The following is a 17,021-nucleotide window of genomic DNA, read 5'->3' as shown; positions in this document are numbered from 1 at the left end:
GTACAAAGACGTTTTTAAATCCTTTGACACGTTGTCTCTATGCACATCATTAGAGGGGCTTTTTTCCAGCAGCAGACTGGAGCAACACTGGTGATCACATGCATCAAACAATAAAAGCTGCTGCCTGGCATGAAGGCATGGACTGTATTTATCAATGGGATTTTAACAGTAACAGTAGAGGTCGATAACCAGGACTACAATGGGATACACTCTTACAGCAGATGTGACGTCCCTGGGCCATGTGATGGGATTGGTTCTTTGGCCTGCCTTTTGCTTCCTTCTCCAGGTTTGAATTTGTGGCTCCTAGTTTGCACCAGTGGAGGAGTCTATCAAAGCTGGATTCCTCCCAAAACGGCCCCCTCTCTCCCACCTGGAAGGCCGGTGCCTTTCAAGCACCCAACTGTCTTGGTTTGGTTGGACTGTGTTCGATTTATCATTTGCTTGAAGTCAGTTCTAAGTTAGCCTTATTTGATCTGTTTGGTCTATTTTGAGTTAAATTTAATAAATTATTGGCTTGATGAAGTTGTTACTGTGTAGATCTACCTGCTTTGCCATATCCTGAACAAGCTGGGTATCATAACAAGTGGGGGCTCGTCCAGGATATGAACCCGCAGTAGATTTAGTACAACACCTAGGATTTCTAGTCAATAGTAAAGATGCCATTTTGGTGTATTTCACATCATCAGTGACTTAAGTGGGTCATATTTTGTGAGCTAGTTTATAATGAGCTGGATGTTCAAATGATTCTCAGTCCTTTGAACTTAAAGATGTAAAAACATTTAGTAGGAGGATGAAGTACTTCCTCTGTGTCTTGTAAGTGCTTTAATATGTTTGAGATGCAAGCAGCAAGAAAATATCATCCGACCACAGATCCAGAGTTGTCTGTTGTGGAGACATAAATAACACAAGCCTGCCAAATGTCTTCTGTGTTCATCCCATGACATGTGATGCAGCTTAGCTGCCAGGCTTTCAATTTCACTAGTGAGCTGCTCCAAGTAACGTCTCTTCCTTTGATCATTTCCTCAATATGTTTGCCTTTGTAATTAGTTCAGCCATGCTGGTCCCAGTGGTACCAGCTCTGCTCTCTCTGCAAGGCTGCCAGCATCCATCTCCACACTTTCACTACCTTGGTGAGCCTTTTCTTTTTTTCCCTTCACAGCTCGTGAGCATCTGACATTTAAAACATGGTCTGTTTTGAATGAAACCTGTCTTTTTACACTGTATAGTTTTACGTGTAGCTTTTTTTTTTTTTTTTAACCTCCTGGTAGTTTGAGTTCTCAGAAGAGAAACTGTCCCATTATCACCTCCAAAAACAAAACGGAAGAAGATTGATCAATTGTTGTAGTCCTACCTGGAGACGGGGCCGGAGGGTCTCCGGGTGCTTCATGTCGAGCTGCTGGAGGCGGAGGAGCTGCTGCCGGACTCTGCTGCTGCTGGTAGTACAACTGGATGGGCAGGGGGATGGCCCTTCGCCTCAGCCCTACCAGGAGGATCTGAGCCTGCCCGTTGGCCTTGGGCTCCTCTTGCCGCCGCATCGTGTGGTTAGGGAACACAGTCCTGTGGGGGAAGGGACCGTTAGGAGATTGCTGATTTCAAGTGCAAACTGCAAAAGGTGCGATAACTTAGATGCGTATTAATTGATACAGGTCATTATTTCAGTGCACATTTTTTTTTATTAAACTCAGCTTTTCGATCCAAGAAAAATTCAGGTCTTTCATATTTTCCGTTCTACCAGCTCCCCTGCTAATATCATTAATAAACACAGAATTGTTATGCTATCTGTTCTCCAGTGAGGGCACAATCAGCGCTTTGTGCTGGTGGAACATTAAAAGAGTCAGAGTGGTCAGGACTGACCGCAGACATTTGAGGAAGCCGGTTGAGTTCAAGATGTTGCTGCGTCCCATTTTGCTGCACGTGGCCAAGTACTCGGAGTACATTTCTGATCGAGACACGGAGCCCTCGGCGTTCGTCTCAAAGTGTGCATTTAGCCTGTTGGAAGTGTGGACAGAGAGGTCAGGACGGAGCAGACGAGATGGTGATCAGAAACACTCTGCATTTCTTTCCTCACAAACATCATTTTCTTAGTTTAAATAATCATAATCCATGTGTATAATCTTACCACTGCAGTATGAATTTCTCCCCATCTAGTTCAACAATACCAGGTGGTGGTTGGGTGGATTGAACTGCGACTCTTGTTACTGCGGAGACGAAATGTATTTGTTAATAAAAAGGCAGTTGTAAACCTGATTTAATACTAAAGAGTGCACTGGGAAGCAAAAGAAAAACATGATGAATTTGCTCACTGATTCCATTAACTTGAAGCTGGTAGTGCTGCTCATGTTACCCACTAGATGTCAGCAAACTAATAACTTTGCATTAGTAGCCATGTGCAGCTCTGACAGCTCAGGAATGACACTTTCCAAGGTTAGTAGGGTTTCCTTTCACTGAGGGGATCACACCTGCTGGTTCCCACACTCATGCTGCCGTGAGCTGAGAGCAAAGCTGCGTTACATCGGCTTTGACTTTCAGTTGTTTGTTTGTTTCTCTCAAAGGCAGAAGCGGGAGGTAAAGGACAATCTTAAAAAAGGTCAAGAACACTCAATTGTTTTTATTTGTAGCTTTTAGAAATGATGGTTCAGTGCTTTCTGCTGAGGCTATATCTTTATTTTTTAGCTTCCAAACACTTGAATGTAAAACCGTTGGAACTTGTTTCATCCCAGAAAGAAAAAAATAAATGTCATGTAGTTCAACATCAACCGTCCTCTTTGATGTGCGATTGTTTGATCAATAATTAGAAAGTTAGAAATCAGAAGATTTTGAGTATCGTTGAGCAACGCAACTGCTGCAGGAGGAAACTATTTTCATGCAACCATAAAGTCTCGCATAAAATAAAAGGTTGTAAATATTTATCAGGCATTTCAGTCAAAGACACAACACTGAGCTCCAAGACGGGAATATTACGTGACTCAGCAACAGGTGAGCTCATCAGTGGATTATTGTGACACTGTAGTTGGTGTCTGTTCATGACTACAGCTGATGCTGACACACACTCTCTCTCTCTCTCTCTCTCTCTTTCTCTCTTTGAGTGAAGTGCAGGCCTTGTTTGACTATGTATTGATTTGAATTGCCCACAAACAGCCTTCTGTTTCATCTCCTGTTGGACGAATCGTGGTGAAGCTTCTCTGTATTATTTTATGCTTCGGTGCCACGTGGTCCTCTGCGTTGTCTTGACGGCCCTCTAAATGGTCCCCTGTCGATGGTCAACTGGACCATCACTCAGCACCTCCATCATTTCACTTGGTCTGCTCTTTGCATTCTACTCAAGATGAAGCGAATCATTTTAATGTCGCTGTCATCTGTGTTTGTCTAGCAGAAGGAAGGAAGTTGAACCCTTTCAGCTGTCTCAGCAATCACCCTCTTAATTGCATTGATGTAGAGACACCCACCTGGTGCTGGTGCTCCCTGCACGGCTGCAGGTACCTGCTCTACCAGCTGTGGTCGGACCTCGGCCGCCTGGTCAGCGCTGGCCTGATGCTCGATCAACCGCACCGCCGTTAGGGCGTCAGGGCCAAACGTGTGAAGGTCAACAGATACTAACCGCACTAACAGGTCTGACGGGGAAGGAGAACAGAAAAAAGATCATCATCACAATTCAGCTATTCAGCAGATCGATGGAAGGTCTCATTCCTCCAGTAAGAACGCAGAAGTCATTTGAACGACTTGCTCATAAATGGAAAGACTCGTGTGATCAAACTTGGGAGGCAAAACTTTCCAAACTCTGCTGAACCCTCAATGAACCACAATTAAAAAGTCTCGCTCTGTAGACTTCCAAGTTGTGTTTTAAAGGACGTGAGACGGTCATGGATTCGTACCTATACTATGGTCGACGGAGGCGATCTTGCTGCAGGGGATCTCTCCGAGCTGAGCCAGCAGGTATAGCACCTCTAAGGAGGCCATGAGGACCATGAGGTCAGGAAGGGTGAGGAGCATCATCACCTCCCTGTACGAGTCCTGGTCCACGTACTCACAGATTAGCACCCCGTTGTCGTCCGCTTTGCTGAGGTTGCCCAGGATCTCCATGGCTGAAGGACACGCACACAAAAACACATTTAATTCCGTTCCTTACAAATACTTTAATGACAGTGCTTTAAGTCCCCATATATTCAGAGAAAAGCCAGAGGCAGACAGCTCACCTCTCATTTTGAGGAACCTGTCCCTGGACATCAAGCATTTGGTGATGGTGTGAAAAATCAGGTGCGTCGTCCGAAAGTCAACGGGGTCCAGCTGGAGCTGCAGAGTCAGACATGATTTATACAACAACACTACCATCCAGCAAGTCAGCTGGCAACACCTGCCACATTCATCAAAAATATAGTACACAGTGAACAGCCCTAGCAGTACTGGATTTTTAGGGCTGATATTGAAATAGAATTTTCACGTCATACCAATAAATATATTAAAGTTCACGTGAGCTTCTGCAAAGAATTCACTGTCGGACACCTTTTCATTCTCAACATTCATTTCTAAATCTAAGTCTCGAGTTCAGTGTGTCTATAGCTGCTATAAAATATGATAATCCACCTTGGTCACATGGATGTGGAAATGTTATTCTAAAACGCAGACTGTTTGGACGAGAACGCCATCTGTCCTCAGTTCTTATCAGACCGTACCTATAGCTACAGCTGACCGTGTTTGTACAGATACTGCTGCTGCTTCCCAAATGAACCCAGCAGGCGTGTTGAATGCATCTGATTTTGGAACAATGTAAACATGTTCATTATGGTGCCTGTTTAGCAAATCATGACACCATTGCTGCCAACGCCGTTTACTCCTTGTGAAGGGCAGCAGTTGGCAGTGCTTCGCATGATCTCATTAACAACAGTGATTTGTTGAAATGTTCTGCTGGCTGGTCAGCTGATAGCGTAACACCTCGGCATCTTCTCATTTCTTACATGCCACATTTGGCAGTTTACAGTGATAACATGGATTTCACTTCAATTTTGTAACAACGAGTCATACCAATGTCGTGCTTTCTATTAAACAACTGTTCATTACAGTCACACTGATATATTGGCCAGCCTGTGTTATTATTACAGATATATCAGTGTCGGCGAAGATGTTGGTGAATATGAAACTGTTTTCACAGAACATTATAAAGAAAAAGATGCTGAGGTACATTAGAAAATGTTCTATTTGTGAGTGTTTTTATAGCTTTTTATAATGATTCATTAATGAAGTTTACACTGATGCCAGTGTGAATAATAAACTAACATATTCTGCCTCCATTCGATGTTTGTGACAAGTGTGTTTGATTACTGCAGTGGAGGGATCACCGCAAAACAATAACCTGTATATACAGGATATATGTAAACAATATCGGTCGATCTATCAACATATCGGCCACCAACATCCAGCATCAATCAGACTATAAGCCGATATTACCTTTTGGAATAACAATTATATCTGCGACAGTTTGCTAGTTAATTAAGCAAACATGAACTTCATAATAATAAAGAGTTAGACAGTGAATGGGTTTTTCTACTTGTTTTAAATATATGAACTATAAGCCCACAAACTAGTGTACCATTACTGATCTGCTCCTCGGAAATAACGCTTCTGTAGGCAGAACGCTTTCTTAGCTGGACATGCTAAAGATTCCTTCTGCTTTTTCTCTTGTGTTTTATGGTTTTGGAGAAGCTGAGAAAGACACCACCCACCCACCTCCTGAAACACAGCATTATTATCTAAAGCTTAACAGATGCTGTGTGTGTGATTGGATAATCTCTGCAGAGGGGAGGGGTTTAGCAAACGGTCAGACTGCAATGAATAATGTAATATCCTTTTTTTCAAATGCCACTGATATCACATTAATATTAACTGAACTGACTTTCTCATGCTCCACTTCAGACTGTTTGGGAGTAGAAATGACAGTTTAGTGTGTCACCTACATTTGGGAGCAATTGTTCCCTCAATTAGACTCTTCACTTTAACTACTTTACTGAACTGGCCCAAATCCCCAACAGCAGTATATAAAAGGGCACCTCTTTCTGAAGACATATTTATTATTTTTTTTAGTGTACTGGCACTCAGTAACAGCTTTCACTCGGTCCAAATCCAGAACCAGACCCACCTCGGCAGCCACGTTGCCCAACGTGTCAAGTCCGAGCTGTCGGAGTGAGATGAGGTTACAGTGGGCACAGAGCAAAAGGAAGCGCAGGCACGTTCGGTTGGCCGCCAGCAGCTTGACGTTGGCCTCCTCGAAGGAGAGGTTTCGGAGGATAGTGGCGATCTGCAGCACCCGCTGGGCCTCCATGTCACTGATACCCGAATTCCGCGGCGGGTGGAAGAGGCTCTGCCAGCGCTCCTCGCACGACCTGCCGTCTGCGGAGAGAGAACAGAGGGGCAGCGTTTCAGAGCCCCGTGCCAGATGAGCATTTCAGCACATATTGTTATTCTGTGATTAGAATTCAGGAGATCACGCTGTAAGAAAAAAACAAACCACACAGACATAATTCTGTTTTTGTAAAATAAAGCATTTCGCTTTGTGTTGTCGTGTTTATTACAAAAAGCTGGTGTAGCATTTCTCCAAATGGTGCATATCTCCTCTTGTGTTGCCTTTTTTTTCTTGCCAGGCATCTTTATTTTTATTGTAATAAGCCTACGATGTGAAGCGCTGCATGTATGCAAGGTTGGGACATTAACCACCGAGGAGAAGCAGGCATTACGCAAGAAAAACGGAAAAGGAAGTACGAGTAAACACGGCCCGCACTCTTGAGCATGTCGCAGCATTTTAGGTGTCAATAAATGCGCTGTGGGAGCATACAGGTGTGCATCCTTTTATTGCTTTCTGTGGCTTTCGGTGGCGAATGTGTTTACCTTGTGCTGGGCTGTTCTTGTCCCAGATCAGCTCCCTGACTTCAGCGTCCTCCACCACCTCTTTCCAGAACTGTAAAAAAGGACACAAATCTGTTAGCTGTGCATTTGAACAGATAGTGATAATCCAACCGTGGCCAGATTGAGCAGCAGTAGTAGTAGCAGCAGCTCTGACTAATATCAGTCACCACAGCATGACTATAAACAAAAAGTTACAGTGAGGTTAAGATGTGCAGAAGTCAATCTGGCTCACTGCCCAGCAAACACTTTAACCTCAATGCAGATGAAGTTATTCAACGCGTTCTTCTTCCTCGTCAAAACCTGCAGCCACCATTTCCCACAATGAAACTGGCAACAGTCAGAAAGTCACGGGTGTTACGCTCGTAGCCTCGAGCTGCTAGCCTCAAACAGAGATGAGGGGGAGGCTGTGGATGTCTGGGAAGCATTTTCAACTTTACTGTATTCAGACCACAGCTGACATCACCCGAGTCCGTTTATCAAGCAGCACTCATGCAGACCGGTAAACTGACTCTGACGTGGAAAATTGGTGAAATAGCCTTTAAATCTGGCATCAGCATACTAATCCTTTGGGAAATTAAATACAACGTACATTGTGTTAGTACAGCAATCTGAATTGTAGCTCAGCTTCTCCCTGGACAACGTACATCAAAGCCTTTTGATCAGAAGTGTCTTTGATCATGAAACTTAATTTTTATAGCCAATTGTGACCCCGGACCTCCTGAGGACTCGCAGCCACAACAGTGCCCTTATGACGGAGGATAAATGGAATACTACACTGCATTATTTTTGAGACATGATGAGACTTTTATGCATGCATATTAAATCAACTGAGATCAAAGTGATTTGACCTCCATTCAGAGTTAAAGATGCCTCGGAGGAAACTGCTCCGCGAGGTTCTGCTGTGAGGATTTACTGCAGGATGTCTGCCAGAACTCACACTGTAAAGCTGACCTACTGAACCGCCGGCCTGCAGCCCGGATACGGACACTTTGAAATGTTCTATGGCCGTCCGCAACAGAATGACCGCAAATCAGGCTGAACTATAGATATACAAGGATGAGAGTTAGTAGGAGCTTCAATCTTGAGTCATAGAGGATCCATGTTGCCAACCTTGCTGACAGGATGGCACGGCGAGGATCAGGGAAACCCCGTGTGCGTGTCAGCGACAGAATGTGCTGTGGTTGGCTGCGGCAGGATTATATCTGCTCTGCATCTGCTACTCGCTCAGTCAAGGCCCGCATTGAGAAACTCACATTACTTAAGCTAACAACAAGCTTCAAAACGCCTCTCTTGAAGCTAAAGAGACGTGAAGTTGTGGCAAGCTCACGTCGTAATATATCTCTTAATATTATACCGCAAGAGTCATTTGCAGCCACTAATTGACAAAGTATTGTATTATCCCATTTGGCCCGCTTGCTATCGAAGTTGAATAATGCTGCTATAAAGAGTGAAACAGATGCTCAGTGGCTTCTCAGTAAAAGCAGTATGTATATATAACGTCCACTGCAAAAGACGTATTCAGCAGAAAAGACACAACGGGTCACGCAAACTCAAGACTTTTTAAAAATACTTTACCTTGACAAAGTCCCGGCAGGTTTTCTCCTTCCAGTCGGTTCCAAACACCCCGGAGAAGCTGCCTAGCGCTGCAAAGATACAGAAGGAGGGTTAGCGGGAGCACCACGGTTCAGCTGCATGGTATTCTTTGCTTCTCCCTTGTTCTTCAATTCCCCCTCGATAGATTATATTTAAGAGGCGCTAAGAAGAAAGAACCTTTGATCCTACAACAAGAGAGTTACTTAGAGAGGGAGTCGTGCCCCCAGAATAACTGGTCTTCTTGAGGGCTGCACAGTTCAAATGAAAAGGAGATTTTACTAAATAAAGTTATGGTTACAAAAATAAATCATTTGACATTTTAAATTGAGTCCTTGCGTTTTAATCTTCGACAATATTAAGTGAAAAAAAAAGAAGAAGAAAGTCTCTCATACAGGCTTCTATGATGAGAACTGAGTGGAAGTTTACAGGTATATTGTTTTATAATCTAAATAACAAAAAAGTTTTTAAAATTGTAATAACGCGTGTTTACAGACCCCGTTGTCTGGTTTGTTCTAACGAAAGCAAAAACAGTAGAACGTACAATCATCGAAGACGCCGGCGTGCGCCAGCAGCAACGTGACCAGTTTGGGGTCCTTGTCCAGCTGCATGGGGTGCTTGCTCTCGTTGGACAGCAGAGTGCAAACGTTAACAGCGAAGTCCACTTCGTTGGGGAGGCCCGAAAGGAGAGACAGCACCAGTTTGTGGTAGTCGCATGGTGGAACGAAATCCGTAGACAGTCCATAGCTTTGGCGGAGATAGTCTGAGCGAAGAGACAAAAAAACAACAACATCTCAGGGTTACTATGGGTGTTCTCCAATAAACAGCAGGTGTTTACATATCGGTGAGGCGAGCTAAATGTCATGCTCCTGCTTTTCCAGGCAAATTCCACATATACGGGAGAGCCAGAGCGATACTGGATTTTTGGGGACAATATCAGGGAGTAAAACAAATCCCAATATTATTATATTGATGAATATTCTTCATATATATATATACACACACACACATGTAATGGAGGCAGGACCTTTGACAGTTTATCATCCACACTGACACAGTAAACGTCACTGCAAATTTAATAATTATAAAATAACAAAACCATTTCAAATTCACCCATAGCATCTTTTTCTGCCTCAACTTCTGTAAGAAAATGCAATATCTGTGCATATCGGCCCGACACGTACAATATATATGTGATAGGCCGGTATCGGCGCTAAATATGGGCTTGCCGATAGATCAGTCGGGCTCTAATATAAAGAAATATTTACTGACCAAATTCCTAACATGCAGCTCGTATACGTTTCAAATAGGGGAAAAGCCAACAAAACAAGAAGGACTACAACGCTTTCAACCTGACAAAGCAGAAGTAAACACAAACAGCTTCAATGATGCTTTTGATGTGAAATATTAACTTCTGTCATTTGACCTTCAAATTATGAGTGGAGGAGAAACAGAGGAAAATAAAGCAGGACAGGACAAACACGCAGACATTGGGCAAGAGTGTTAGAAGAAATCGTTGCAACGTATAAATATTAGCGGAGAAAAGAGGAGAGCCTTCTTCTGCGTTCGTGCGTTCCCTCAACGTACTCCTGTTGCCTCTGCACACCTTCACACAGTTTGGCTCAGATATATTTCGCCTTCAGCTGAGTTTTAAGCGAACCAAATGGGGCATAAAGCTGTTCAGGGGAAGCTGTCTTTAGTTCAAATTAACTTGATGAGCCGTGTCTTGTCTGACGGAGGAACATGAATGTTCTCCCAACTTTTAATTGTGTTTGTGTTTGACTCAGTCAACCACCATGATGGGCTTTTTATAATTAAAAGATTTCTAATCCGAAATTCTAGCTGTGTGGGAAAACCGCCATGAACGTTATTAGTGAGAGGTTCTCAATGATAGATGATCCAGTGCGTGAAAGTGCAATCATTTTGTCAACAAAGACCTGAGATTCCTCCCTATTCTATTGCTTGATTTTCTGCTATCAATCAGTCTGTGTGCAGTGGTGTCATTTTTCCATACAGTGGGTATTTCAATTTGGTGCAGGACCTTTGTAGACTGCTGCCTCTGGAAACCAATCATAACACAGAGAGGAGTCCTGCTGAGTGAATTTGATTTCCATGCTGAAAAGGTTTGTGCAGGCAAATGTAATTCAGCTGACTTGCTATTATAGCCGCGACAGCTCCATTCAAAAGCTGCCTGCCTGCGCTCGTCCTCCAGCACCTGCAGTGAGCCGGCACTGTACGGAGGTGCAGAGGACTGATGTCCAACATCCTGTCTGACAGACATGGCTTTATGAGCACAATGGATGAACAGTAGTCACAGGCCTCAGAGACAACAGGACAAACCAGAGCTCGGTGAGACATTTCCAGGGCAACTGTCAAATAATGAAGCAGGACTCAGTTTGCCAAGCCGTAATAGAAACATTTTTACCCAACTGGCCCACTACATTAATGTGACATCTGGATTCAGAGCCCGAAGTACAATCAGACACTGCTCGTTCCGAGAGATCAATAATAGAGCTAAACCAGTAAAACTGAACGATATCTGTACATCTCATCCACTAGTCACTGCAGTGCAAAAATAACCCACTAGTTATAAGGTCATTCAGAAAAAGTGTCACTATCAAAAGTCTAAGGCATCTACAAAAAAAAAAAAAAAAAAAAAAAAAAAAAAAATACTGATATTGGTGCAGCTAAGTTATCTATTATTTGGGTTTAATTCATGAACCTTAAAGTAATTTATGTAATCAAAATTCTTATCCATCATTCATTCAGTCCAAGAACCAATGTAAACACAGTAATTACAATTTGAACCAACAATAGCTTTTTTTGGCCAGTAGGGGGCAGTGAACATGAGCTGTGAACACAACATTGACATGATCCTCCTCTTTTAGTTGATGTTATGGCTGACTTGTCACCACTTATCAATTTACAGCAGAAATATTTAAGTGGTGTCTGATCATCTGGTGTTTAATGTTGAAACAATATTCTCTCTTCTTTAGGGTCGAGTAGAGAAATGTGATGCTTTAATGGCACCGAGCCACTGGGACTCCAGTACTGACAAATTACAACTTTTGCTGCGTTTACTCAGAAGTAAATCTCATTAGTGCCCATGAGCGCCAGCATTTACCATACGTAGCCTCTATTTTATCAAACACATGGATACGATTACTCAGTCAAAGTCAATCTTACATTAGAACGCCTGATTTCACTCCTTTTAAACGAATTATTGGCCGCACACTAGTCTAAGTCTGGTGCCCTGCAGCAAATGGATGCTTCAAATTGCACAACCAGCTATCTAGGATCTACTAAAGCTTTTAGGGAACATGTTAATTGTAGCTACAGAGAACAACCTGGTTTACACTCTCCCACTCCTAAGTGCATGAAAACTAAAGATGTCTTTTAGTGTGTAATGCAAGTTTATTTATGTTTTTAGTCTCCACCATCTTCTGAGTCGAGTTCTTAGTTGATCAACAAATATTTAACCAGCAAATATTATAATAACGTGTTCATTTGATTGTTTTCTGAAATTGAGTGAGTTTTGGGATTTGGACATTTGTTTTTATTTTTTGATGATTTATACACATAATGATATATTGGGAAAATAATGAGCAGATAAAGTAATAATGACCTGAATGATTAGTTGCAGCTCCATGTTCACCAGTTAGTTGCCAACCTGCCTGAGGTTTGGTGATGTGTAAATGGTGTACAGTCGCTGAAAACAATGGCATGATAAGACTAAGCCAAAACTGTAAAGCTGTGGGTCTTGAAACCAAAACAACGAGCCGCTATGAAGCTCCGCAAAACTACATCACCACTTTGTCACCATGACTTCATGTAACCCATTGTAAAAAAAAAATACTAAAAATATTGATTGTAGCTGCTTTAAATTGAATGGTTTCAGCCCTGGGCACGTGTGTCCATGCCAGCATTACGAGCATAGAAGCAGCACCACTCAATACAACTTACAGTTACTATCACAAGCTGTTACAAGTGTTGGGAGGAAGTCTCTGTGCTCTTTAAAGGCACACGGCTCAGAGTAGCGCACGAGAAAAACCTACAAGCTGCGGACAAAGTTCACCACTGTTTGCCATGTGTCTTTTCTCACCCCGGTCATGTTTTGGAGTCAATTAGCTCAGCGGGCAGCGGGCTGATTGTTAGAGAGCCTGCGACTAAAAGGCTGGAGACTCTAATCTAAACTGAGGTGGGAGGGTGGAAAACCAACGAGTGCTTCCTTCTTCCCTTCATCAATAACTGCTGTCAGGACAAGTCAATTACCTCGGAGAGCAGCCCGGCGGTCAACACTACAACGCTGTGAGGCTGTCGGGCAGCGCGCGCTCACTGTGTGTGAGCGGGGTCCGACGAAGACAAGAGGTTGGCCTTGGCCGGCTGCACAAAAACATTTAGTTTGAAATATGATGTGGTTACTCAGAGGCTTCTTTTTCATCATGAAAGCAGCTGCGTGCTCGGCTTTAGAAAATTATTAGTCAACGCATAAGAGAGAGAGAGAGTGTGTGTGTGTGTGTGTGTGTGTGTGTGTGTGTGTGTGTGTGTGTGTGTGTGTGTGTGTGTGTGTGTGTGTGTGTGTGTGTGTGTGTGTGTGTGTGTGCGTGCGCAACTTCCTAAATAAAAAGAAAAAAGGCAGACAATTACTGCATGCTTCATAGCCTTGGTTCAAACAAAGCGGCGCTTAGCAAGGTGAAGCTGAATTAAATGAGTCAGTGTGCAATAAAAGTGATGTATGTGAAGTTCAGCATGCAGACTCATGAACTGGACAAACAGTCAAAAGCTCTGCGATGTCACGAGGCCTTTAGTTTAGATTCTTTGACACAAAGAGAGAAAACAATCCATACAACAGATACCCATATAAATACTGTGTAGGAGAAGTGCATACCAATTAGCTGCGATGGTGAGCTCACACTTCAGTTCTTCTAAAACGGAGGAACGGTTGTTAAAGTGCAATAAAATACAGACACCTCATCAGTCCGTCTTCTAAACTGTCCAATAAAATATTCTTCCAGTCAGAAGCGAGTATTGCTGAGGCAGGTTAATCAAACAGCCTTACCTGTAGTCAGTGTCACAGTTCACGAGTGCCCACATTGTAAGATTATGAATGACAGTCGCCATGGCGATAACTCATTTATGGTGTCATGTGCTAAATGATCTCCTGATCAGTGCTGCGTCTGAAACTAATTCCATAATTTATTAGATATCAGGCCTCTAAGAGAGGTCTGTTTGGGGGTGTGTATGGTTTGATTGACAGGTCCGGGGTAGGCGGACGTAGTGTCCTGGGGTTCCCAGTCAGGTCGAGCTAGATCCACCCCGAGTTCCTCTCCAGCTCAACTAAATATGATCACTTCTGGCTCTAAAAAACCAAGAAGGCGACGGCCAAAAGGCAAAACCTTGAGGCTTCAACAGGGCAGTTCACAAACCATTCGGTGACGTCACCGTTTGATCCGTAGCCTAAATGTGCTGCTGGAGACAGCAGCTGTTAGCTTTACTCTGTCTAACACTAACAAAGTCCACCTGTGAACTCATCTAAAGCTCACTCATTAAGACATTATATCTCAGGTTCATTTGAAAAGATGATTCAATGGGGTTTAAAAAAAAAAAGACGACCCAAAGACGAAACCTGAATTCCCCTCAGGGATGTCAATCAAACCAGACACGCCCCCAAGCCTAATATCTAATTAATGACTGAATTATTTTCAGATGGACCACCAGTCTAGATCAGAAGGAGTGACTTAAGCAATACACCATAATGACTTGTTTAAAAATGTATCGACCCTGTATTTCATAAGAAAAGTTGAATGGGCGTTTATGGTGCAAGGCTTTTTGGAGCCAGCCCCTAGTGGCCATCAGTGGTACTGTACTTTAAGACACTTCCACATGGCCTTCACTTTTCAGACCTGGAGATTTCAACTATTTTTATATACAGTCTGTGGTCAAACTCAAAGCCAGAAAGTGAACAAGTGTATATTACAAAATGTTTTACTGTTCCTTTAAAAGAGATTTTTAACACACTAGTTTGAGAACTAATTCACAGGAGAACAACAAAGTGCAACCTGCTTCATGACAACATTAAAAAAACAAAACAAAAAAAACAAACAAAAAAACAACAGGCGTCTTTATGATGCACTGAGCTGGACTTCCAAACAGTCAGAAGTATTTCAGGTCCACTATCTCACACAATTAGAAACAGGAAAGGTCTCTGACCCTTCAAAATAAACTCCACCAACTGGAAAATCCTTGAAACAAACCGCTACACTCGAGCCCAATTTCTATGCATATGCTTGGCCCGTGGACCGAACGGCTTCCCCGGCATCACACGCCCAGCTCTGATGAAGTGATGCGCCGCCGTAATCACATCTGCGTGAGGATTAAATGCGAGTTGGCCGAGGGGCAGACAGAGAAAAAGACGAGATGAAGTTCAGAGAGGAAAATTAGAAACTGAGCGAGACGGAGAGGAAAGAAAGTGTGCAAATAGAAACTGAATCCGTGTCCCAGATACAGATGTGACCGGGACGGAAACAGGGAGTGAACACAGTCCAAGTCCTGAATGCTCCTGAAGTTTGGTTAGTCTCTGCCTACCTGATACAATGTGTTGCTGGTAGTTATAAGAGTTGGGAATTGCACCGATTGGAAGAGAGGCTTTGGGATTCCCCGGCTGCGATTCTTCATCATCCTCGCCGAAGTGGTGGACTTTCTCATACTTCTCCAAGTATCTGTGTGGGGGAGGGAAAGAAGGGAAAAAAATAAAAAAAATAAGCAGACGATGAGCCGAGACTTGCTTGGTTTGCATTCTGATGTGCTCCACTTTCATTTCAAGACAAACAAATGTCACTCATGGCTAAAGGGATTACAGCGAATCCTAAATATTAATAAACCAGAGACAATGAGGAGAGGTTTGACATTTTGTATTTGAGGTTTTGCTTTTCTATCTCCTGAGCTGCAAGGCAGGTATCTGCTGTCATATTTTCTGGCATAATTTAATATATTGAATAAAGATTAAAAAAAAAATTCACTTGAATTTCTATGTGAATCCTGAGCTGTAAGAAAACAACCGTCACAATTACAAGAAGTGAGGGAAATAATTCCCTCTTAAAAAACCCAGCATCAATATGCCTTCATCGTTACAGCACAAAAAAAGCAGTTATAAGCACAGAAAAAGCACAACAGGGAAATGTTTAAGATAATGCAGAAATATTATACATCTGTGACGAGCGGGCTGCGTGTCACATTAAGATAACACCAGCTTTACTGGAGCCAACTCTACGTGACCCACTTCTACTGTGTAGAAATAACAAAAGGAGTGTGAACACGGGGTCATAACGGCAACATGAAAACCAACCTCACATGTTTCCATGTTATAAACAAGAGTTGAAGACTCCTGATACACTGTGAAAGAGACCATTCACTGAAACACACTCTGCTCTTACAACAAGTCTATGGAAGATAACTCATCTGCCTTTATGGAGCAGCAGACTGTAGCAGAGACTCAGAGCCGTCTCAGTGCAACACAAGTGTCTTTAATAGTTTCATGTTGCAGCGGTTGTCATTTTTCCGTCCTGCAGCCCTGACGCTTCAACAACAACTGTGCTTGCGCCCATCTGAGCACCCATGGGTGTGTTAAAATGAGGTGCGGCCGGGGGGCACTGCTGGCACAGTCCTATCTACATGCCGCGGAAAATGATTGTGCGATTGACCAACAAAAACCTGGTCTCAAGTCAGCTGTGCAGTATTTTTCTATTATTTTAAGCATCATTTGGACTCTGATGGTTACACACACAGGGACATGCAGCAGCGCACAAACATGCAAATGATTACAAACACAAAGATTACAGTGTGAAAGACTAATATTGTGAACATCAATCTGCACACGAGCAGCTCTGTTTCCTACTATCTGGCAAATGTGACGTTACATTAGCAACCCAAACCGAGGTGCGAGCAAACCTGGCTCTTAAAGGGAAAGAGAGATGACACCCTGATTGGATTATTTTATATTACGCACAAACCACACCTACGATTAATCAAATACAAAGCGAGTACAACCACTTTGAACCGTGCGCTCTACTTTGCGCTCAGATTACCTGCTGTTAAACCTGCTCAAGTGGATTTGAACTACCCTAACTGCACATTTGCCAGGTGCTTTAGACCGTGCACTTAGATTGTTAAAATACAGCCCTCAATATGACCTCAGCTCTTATGATGCACTTCAAGCACAACAGGCCACCACTTCTCCAAAAGGGCCAATCAGCTAAAAGACTGACATTTAGAAGAATTCAACCTAAACTCAGCCAAACTAGAAACTGCACACAGCAGGTAGGCGACATGTGCAGTGACCATGACTGACCACACGGGGGGCGTCACCTGCAGCAGCCAAACACCTTCAAGAGAAATGGAGGGAAAAGAGCTCATGTTAGCTCCCATACAGCCTGACTGGCCTGAGAAGAGCAGAAACAAGCACAAAGTGAGGAAATTAAAAAAAAAAAAAAAAATTAAATCATGAGATTATCTCACAGAAAACAGATTTAGATCAATCA

General features: G+C 43.0%; 1 protein-coding gene across 1 annotated transcript in view; it reads right to left on the bottom strand.

Moving 5' to 3' along the window:
• arid2 (AT-rich interactive domain 2) overlaps nt 1–17,021 on the bottom strand; it is a 37,187-nt gene that overhangs the window by 8,264 nt on the left and 11,902 nt on the right. The window contains exons 5-15 of the mRNA XM_069700158.1: nt 15,070–15,203; nt 9,029–9,247; nt 8,470–8,537; nt 6,877–6,946; nt 6,131–6,381; nt 4,194–4,290; nt 3,873–4,082; nt 3,447–3,611; nt 2,120–2,198; nt 1,855–1,989; nt 1,352–1,557 (exon numbers count right to left, since the gene is read on the bottom strand). Of these exons, the coding sequence (XP_069556259.1) occupies nt 1,352–1,557; nt 1,855–1,989; nt 2,120–2,198; nt 3,447–3,611; nt 3,873–4,082; nt 4,194–4,290; nt 6,131–6,381; nt 6,877–6,946; nt 8,470–8,537; nt 9,029–9,247; nt 15,070–15,203 (1,634 nt within the window). The remainder of the gene's footprint in view (nt 1–1,351; nt 1,558–1,854; nt 1,990–2,119; nt 2,199–3,446; nt 3,612–3,872; nt 4,083–4,193; nt 4,291–6,130; nt 6,382–6,876; nt 6,947–8,469; nt 8,538–9,028; nt 9,248–15,069; nt 15,204–17,021) is intronic.

The sequence above is a fragment of the Brachyistius frenatus genome, unplaced genomic scaffold (genome assembly GCF_029030835.1).
Source record: "Brachyistius frenatus isolate BFR_SWC_R1_liver_20210118 unplaced genomic scaffold, ASM2903083v1 Contig_32, whole genome shotgun sequence".
Lineage (NCBI taxonomy): Eukaryota > Metazoa > Chordata > Actinopteri > Embiotocidae > Brachyistius > Brachyistius frenatus.
This window is presented reverse-complemented; position numbering and strand designations above follow the sequence as displayed.